The sequence below is a fragment of the Juglans regia genome, chromosome 7, assembly GCF_001411555.2.
Source record: "Juglans regia cultivar Chandler chromosome 7, Walnut 2.0, whole genome shotgun sequence".
In the NCBI taxonomy this organism is placed as follows: domain Eukaryota; kingdom Viridiplantae; phylum Streptophyta; class Magnoliopsida; order Fagales; family Juglandaceae; genus Juglans; species Juglans regia.
Genome location: NC_049907.1, coordinates 45,628,206 through 45,636,419, shown reverse-complemented (window position 1 = coordinate 45,636,419; position 8,214 = coordinate 45,628,206). Strand labels below are relative to the sequence as shown.

At 35.5% G+C, this 8,214-nt stretch overlaps 1 protein-coding gene across 1 annotated transcript; it reads left to right on the top strand.

The window, feature by feature from the left end:
- The first annotated feature begins 3,278 nt into the window (after window positions 1–3,278).
- Window positions 3,279–8,214, top strand: LOC108984881 (probable sulfate transporter 3.4). The gene is made up of 13 exons (XM_018956967.2): window positions 3,279–3,709; window positions 4,267–4,315; window positions 4,410–4,617; window positions 4,839–5,010; window positions 5,764–5,829; window positions 5,938–6,051; window positions 6,172–6,288; window positions 6,378–6,504; window positions 6,618–6,904; window positions 7,034–7,224; window positions 7,383–7,468; window positions 7,597–7,673; window positions 7,774–8,214. The coding sequence occupies exons 1-13, from the start codon at window positions 3,374–3,376 to the stop codon at window positions 7,915–7,917; spliced, it is 1,974 nt and encodes a 657-aa protein (XP_018812512.1). The 5' UTR covers window positions 3,279–3,373; the 3' UTR covers window positions 7,918–8,214.

Sequence of the window (8,214 nt, the reverse complement as noted above, 5' to 3'; positions counted from 1 at the left end):
GTTTCATATTTAATTTGGGGCTTAGGGTTTTAGATGAGTCTGTGAAGACGGTTTTTGCTTCTGTCGAGTTTTTGCTTCAGACAATTTCCACAATTTCGTTTTTTTCCCACATCACGTGTGCGAGGTGTGTTAAATTTCAAGGCTACTGTATAGCACGATGGACATTATATGGTACTACTTAGGCCTAGTTTGCTTTGAGAGATAAAACACAAAATTTTGTACGGTCAGACACTATTTAAAAACAAACACTTATTTTTTTATCTCATCTTATATTATCTCATTTCATTTCTCATTATTTTATTACTATTTATTAACTGTATTATACACAAAAAAGCTGCCAATGAGGCCTATCCTTTCTTTCTCTTGTGTTTGGCAGTAAATAGATTTTATGAGTGGATCTCAATGACACTAACGTCGAAATGTGTGGAAAAGAAATGGTCAGAACAACGAATCTGCTGAACTGTGGCAATAACGCCAAATGAAAAAAAAAAAAAAAAAGCAGCAAAACGCAAGAGGTAAACATTAGTGGGTCCCAATGGCAGGAAAATGCCGAAATGTTAAGAAAAAAAAATAAAATGCAACACAGCCCAGGAAAAAGAAAAAAAAAACAAAACAAAACGGTTGTAGGCCTCACAACCATAAATACTTCACAAAAAAATCAAATTAATCTTATCTTATCTCTATAAACAAACACAATTTTATATTATCTCATTTTATCTCATCTATACTCTACATATTTCAATACTATTTATATATATCTCAAAAAATTTCATCTCATTTCATATTATTTCTAAAAATAAACGAGACCTTAATTAGTATTTACCCTTTTGCGGATTAAATAATAATAATAATAATGAAAAAGGGTGAAGTAGCTCAAAAAGAGAGAAAAGGGAAAAGGATAAATGAGGATCGAGTGAAAAAAAAGAGCCAAGTGATGATTAGTATAGAATCTTTTTCCACGGAGTAAATATGGCATCAATTGGGCGGTCTCGATTGAACGGCCCTCAGTTCAACGGAGGGTTAGGGAACAAAAGGTTTTATTACAAGCTAGTCATTAAAGTTACAAAATCAATAACTATAAAAATAATAAAACATCTGCGTATCTATGATACTGTTAAAAATATAATATAAATTATTAAATTATTAATTTAAAAATATGTAACTTAACACAATCTGTAGACTATTGTATTTAATTTTGAGGTTTAATTTTGTAAAATTCACAAACTATGTTTATTTTTAAAAAAATGATATTCCCACCAATGATCGGTACAATGAATATTTTTTTAAAGTATTTGTGTGTATTTATTTTTTAATTTTTTTTTAATAAAAATACTAACACATAAATTTTTAAAAAATTAATACTATCGATACACCATTCGGTACCATTTATTGGTGAATGTAGCACTGTCTTTATTTTTATCCGCATTATAGATATATAGTGTTTGAGTTCAAAATGGTAGAAAGAAGAAAGCAGCTAGGATTGGAAAGATCATTGAATTAAACTATATTTTATTTTCTAAATAAAAGGTTGAGTAATTTTGGAAGGTCGTTACTCGTTACTCGTAGCATATCCTTCACGGCAATTGGATTCCTGGGCACACGTATGGAAAGGACAAGAGGAAATGTCACTAAACCGGAATTGCTAGTTTTCATTTTTAATTTTTTTAACAATCCTTCGTAAACGGGATGATGATAAGAGTAATCAAAAGGGAGGATCCAGATTTACGATGTGGAATTTGTGTATACGAAAATCAAAGCATGCTGATGGGATGGCCCGCAGATATTCCAATTTCCACCGTTGCAAATATTTGTCACTCGAGTTTTTTTTTTTTTTTTTTATAAAACGGATGTTACTCTTTATTAAGAGATTACTTATAAAGTTGATTTGAAAAATAAGTCAATTACAATCGTTAGTATCTTCCTAGTACACTTTTGTGACTGACATGGTCTAGTCTAGACAGTAAATCTCTAAAGACCTAGATCTTAGAGAAAATACCACATTTGTTCATGACAGAGATTACAAAACTCCATCCCAACTAAGAGGGGTAGGGTATACCAAACCCCGCCAACGCAGAGGGGGGACTACTACTGCTTTCGGACCAAAGTCCGAAAGCACTACTTTTTTGAATTTTTATTAACCTAGAAACTACATTACACAAAGAAAACTACAAAGAAAAAATACTACACCAAAAGAAAAACAGAACACATAGGTTGTTGTGGCGCGTGTAGTCTCTGGGAAGGGAACTAACAGTCGACCTTGGAGATTCCAGACTTATAGACTTCAGAAACGCCGCGCGTGGTGTTGGCAGAGAGCTCCCCGATGGTGTGTGAAGGCCACACGCCAAACGACGCCGAAACTACTCGCCGCTCCGTTTGGTGCCGTATTCGATGGTCTTTAAGATCGGCGGCAGGGCAACATTATGGCGGGGCGTGTGCTGGCCTGTGGGCGGCGGGAAGACCCAGATCGGCGGTTCACTCTTATTTCGCCTAAAAATATACAAAAATACAAAACAAAAACTACATAGAAGAGAATGGATGGAGGAGGGGAAGGGAGCCGAAGCTCCCCCCCTCAAGCCGGATCTGTGAAGGTGGTTTTTAGAGAGAAGGGAGAGAGTTAGGATAGAAATAATAAAGGTGTGAGCTAGGACAGCAATTTTTCTTTTGACTAATCGTCACTCGAGTTTTACTATATATAAATAAGTTTACGTATTAATTGTATATTAATATTATTATCTTCATATTTTAAATTTAAATTAAGATTATTTTTAATAAAATTTATTTTTTGACCAATTATATTAAATAAATACGTATATTAATACAAAAAATCAATTATAATTAAATTTTTTCTTCTCCCTGATGCTAAATCGGAATCCAAAAGAGTGTTCTTTGGCGCCCACCATAGTGTTGTGCACTGGTAATGACGCATCATCCCAATGGCGCTCCTCGTTCCTTTGTTCCCCCTCTCTTTTTTTTTTTTTTTTAAATAATGTCTTAATTCTGTTATATTCAATTACTTTTAAATATTTTTTATATATTTTATTAATATGATTAACAAAAACAATTATTTTATATTAAAAAAATAATACAACCAATCATATTAACAAAATACACAAAAATAACTACATATAACATTTTTGTAAAAGAAAAATATGTCGTTCAAATCAGACTAACTGCTCGGTAAGTAACGTCCTCATGCATACATACAGACACTCCCTTTACTCTCTCTCTCTTCACCTCTGGTTCTAACTTCTATATAAGCCTCCATTTTCTTCCTTTTCTTTCAACACTTCCTGAGTAGTCTTGTTCAACAGTTTCAAATTATAATACCATTTTCGATCTTCCTTCAACATCTGTGCTGCTCATTTGCAGAGAAATGGGTGTCAACTCTAACAGAGTGGAATACCTTTCATGTCCAGAAACCACTCTGAGAATACATACAGAGTTGGTGGCAATGCCACCCTTGCAAATCCACAACGTTTGCTTGCCACCAGAGCAAACCACATTCCAGAAACTCAAGCACAGGCTCGCCGAGATTTTCTTCCCCGACGACCCACTTTACAGATTCAAGAATCAAACATGGTTCAGGAAATTCATCCTGGCTCTTCAGTTTTTCTTCCCTGTGTTTCAGTGGGGGTCTGAGTACAATGTTAGTCTTCTGAGGTCCGATGTCATATCTGGTCTGACAATTGCTAGCCTGGCTATCCCGCAGGTGAGACAAAGAATGAAGCTTTTCCCCCACAACCCCCTCTCCCTCCGTGTATATATGTCTGTGTGTGTGTGTCTTGGTTGTTGTTGTCGATGATGTTTATCATTCAATGAATCGAAGCTGGTGGACAAAGCATTCTGTGTTGGGTTCTGCATATATTCCATTTGAGTTGGATCATATGATTCTATGAACTGGGTTTCCAAAAATTGTTTGTTTGTATCGATGTAACTAATCTTCTACTTAAGTATATCATCTGAGCTTTGAACATGATTTTTGTCTTTACCTCTTCAAGCTATAATTTTATTGTCCATCCATCCATATGGTGATCCTTTTTTTTTGGAATTTAACACATTGCACATGTTACAATAAGTAGCTCCAAGAAACTTATTTTGGTCTAGACATTTGGTGCTTATCAATATCTTTAAAGATTCAAAAGACACAGGCATGATTAGAGTGTCAAAACCATATTTTATTTGCGCCATAATCCAGTACTTTTGGTAAGAAGAACGTTTTTTCTTTTTTTCTTTTCTTGTGATCTAATTTAGTTTTTATTATTGCAGGGAATCAGTTATGCAAAGCTTGCCAATTTGCCACCTATAGTCGGGCTATGTCAGTATCAAAACCTACCCCATTTATTTACCATATAAATGTATTAATTAGTCAGTCATGTAAATTAATGAGAACTTAACTGGGTTTCATGCAGATTCAAGCTTTGTTCCCCCACTGATATACGCTATCCTTGGAAGTTCCAGACATCTTGGCGTTGGCCCTGTCTCAATAGCATCTTTGGTCATGGGATCAATGTTAAGTGAAGAAATCTCTCCTAATGAAGATCCAATTACTTACCTTCAATTGGCCTTCACTGCCACCTTCTTTGCTGGTGTATTTCAGGCATCTCTAGGTCTATTAAGGTATCAAATTCTGCACATCCTAAGCTCTTTTATTTTGTCTTTTCTGAGTGAAGATGATAGCAACCGTGTCAAATAATGTAAGACTCGGACCAAAATTCAATGACTCCTCTTCTTCTTTTCAAAATTGGCTTTTATTTTTATATTCACAGTGGAGTTGGAAGAGAAGATTTTCTCTGTAGCTGATTCTTTAGTTGATTTTGACTTGTGGTGACTTATTACAGGTTAGGTTTTATAATTGATTTTCTCTCAAAGGCAACTCTGGTTGGGTTTATGGCTGGTGCAGCAGTCATTGTGTCATTGCAACAGCTGAAAGCATTGCTCGGAATTGTCCATTTCACTAGCAAAATGGGGATTGTTCCTGTCATATCCTCTGTTTTGAAGCAGACAGATGAGGTAGGACACATCACCAAGACCAACTGAATTTAACCAAACTAAAGTGGCACTAAGTGCTGGAAATTGAAGAATAGAAACTCATGTAGTAAAGTTTTATTTTTTTCTTTTTTCTTTTTTTTTGTAGGGGTGTTAAGATATAAAATAAATAATAAAATCTATATATTTTCATCAGCTTAAGCTTTTAGGACAAGTGGTGATTTTACATAGTATCAGAGCAAATGTTCTACTACCCATTTAATTAAATATTCCACTTGTTGGGCCTACTCATTAAGGGGAAGTCTGGCCCATAAGTGAGGGAAAAGTTTAGATAAAATAAATAATAAAATCTACTTATTCTCATCAGTTTAAGCTTTTAGAACAAATTGTGATTTCAAAAGGAGGAAAAAACAAGGTTCGTGTTGGTACCATATGGAAATTGCTTCTGTAAAGCAAAGAGTTTTTAATATATAAATCCAAGCAACCTGACCAGAGAAATAATTACTAGGAGGACCCGGTGACAACTTTCTCTGTTGAGAATCATTACACATACTTTTCAATCATGCAGCAATTCCATTCGATGAAAGTTTGGTAAAGTTTGTTTCTTTGTGACAAGCTTTTGCAGTAAAATTGTCGAAAATATCAAAAGAATTATTATTTTTTTAATTGAAAGAAAAAATATTTACTGAAACCAGAATGATACAAAAGAAGCATATGTATTCTGCTGATATTATTCTTATTCCAATTTTCAGTAACACTAGTGCAATTTATGTGCAGTGGTCTTGGCAAACCATTGTAATGGGTTCTGGTTTCCTCCTCTTTCTGTTGACAACAAGGCATATCGTAAGTGTTTTGTCTTTGCCCAAAAAACAATATCTACTATTATATAATCTATCAATTTATTCTGTTTTCCAAGATCATAACTTTTTTTTTTTTAATTAATCAACACAGAGCATTAGGAAACCAAAGCTTTTTTGGGTCTCAGCAGCAGCACCATTAACTTCGGTTGTTCTCTCGACCCTACTAGTTTTCCTCCTCAAGTCCAAGACTCAGGAAATTCCAATTGTAAGTGTTAGTTTCTACTAGTATTAGCATTAGTGCTTCTGCATAAACTTGACAGGCAGGTTTTGGAAGTTCTTTTTCTACTATTTTATTGATCTTTCTCTTTCTTTCGTTTTTTAACAGATTGGCCGCTTGCCAAAGGGCCTTAATCCTCCTTCACTAAACATGCTATGCTTTAGTGGCCCCCATCTAGCCGTTGCTATCAAAACTGGCATCATAACTGGGATCTTATCTCTCACTGTAAGTTGTGGAAAACTACCATTTACTACTAAAACAGTTATAGTTGTGTCATAATGTTTCAAAATTATTTTCTTTTTCTTTCTTGACAGGAAGGAATCGCTGTGGGGAGGACGTTTGCTGCTCTGAAAAATTACCAAGTAGATGGAAACAAAGAAATGATGGCTATTGGCCTTATGAACATGGCTGGTTCATGCTCCTCATGTTATGTTACTACAGGTACTAAAGAAAACCTTGACCCTTCTCATATGGCCCTTTCCAACTAGTGCTGCCATGTGGTAATCACAAGAGTTTCTAAGAACGTATACATATGTTTTTAATTGATATTTCAGGATCGTTTTCTCGATCTGCTGTAAACTATAACGCTGGAGCTCAAACAGCAGTGTCGAATATAGTCATGGCTTCAGCTGTGCTTGTGACTCTGCTGTTTCTCATGCCACTATTTTATTACACTCCCACTGTCATCTTGGCGGCCATCATCATAACAGCTGTGATTGGGCTGATCGATTATCAGGCTGCATACAAGTTGTGGAAAGTCGACAAACTTGATTTCGTGGCTTGTTTGTGCTCCTTTCTTGGTGTTCTTTTCATTTCAGTGCCAACAGGTCTTGCCATTGCGGTAAGCTTTTCACTACTGCCTTAAGAACTTTCACTCTCTTGTAATCCCTGATTAATTACGGCAGTGTATTAGAAACCAAATAAGTGAAATGATGAATAATAACAATAAGGCCGTGTCTGCAAAATTCAGGTTGGAGTTTCGGTTTTCAAGATTCTCTTGCATGTCACCAGGCCAAACACCATGGTTTTAGGGAATATCCGTGGTACTCAAATATACCAAAATCTCATCCGGTACAGAGATGCTTCAAGGGTTCCCTCATTTCTCATTCTAGCTGTTGAGTCTCCCATCTACTTCGCAAACTCCACCTACCTGCAAGAAAGGTCAGCTCAATTTTGCACAATCTCAGGATTGTGAGGTTCCTACTATGCATGCATAATCAAGTTATCTTTGGTACAACATCGTTTTTGGCAATAGAAGGGATACACTAAGCATTTCCTTTAACTTGTGGATCTCTTGCTGAGTGAGTTTCTTGTCACAGGATACTAAGATGGGTTCGAGAGGAGGAAGACTGGATAAAAGCAAATAATGGGAGTACATTGAAATGCTTAATTCTAGACATGACAGGTACTTCAGTTATCCAAACTTGAGTATGTAATGGTTTGCTCACACAAACTTGAATTCAAGCCTGTGAAAACCATTATTCTTGTCAGTTTTCTTGCACATTTGGCTTAAGATTTTTTTATATTTCTCAGCTGTGACAGCCATAGATACAAGTGGTATTGACACAATATGTGAAATCAGAAAGATGCTGGAGAAAAGATCACTTCAGGTAAAAAATAGTTATGGTAGCAATGACAGAAAATTCTGATTCAGGAAAACATTTTGGTTAGCTATAAATGGTTCTCATTCGTTTACTGCTTGTTATGTAGCTTGTGTTGGCAAATCCTGTTGGATCTGTGACGGAAAAGCTAGATCATTCAGGAATCTTGCAGTCCTTCAAGTTGAATGGACTCTATCTCTCTGTTGGAGAAGCTGTGGTCCATATATCGTCTTTGTGGAAGGCTCAGCCATGAGTTACAAAAGGGGTTCTATTAGCACAATGGAAAGAAACGAAGATATACGAAGATACGGCAACACTTGGCAGATTGTTGCAATCAAGGAAGAGTTCTAGTCAGGAACTCAGGAGAGGAATTTTCTTTTGTTTTTTTAAACTGTTTCGGCTGTGAATGTTCATGTTTTTTATCCATATTTTTGTATCTTCCTTTTTACAAGACAAGACGAAAGCTATGATCTTCTCAGAAAAAAAATTTTGAAGTTCAAATTTTTGCATTTCAACAATTTTGAGAGTGATTTCCATTGGTGATATATAG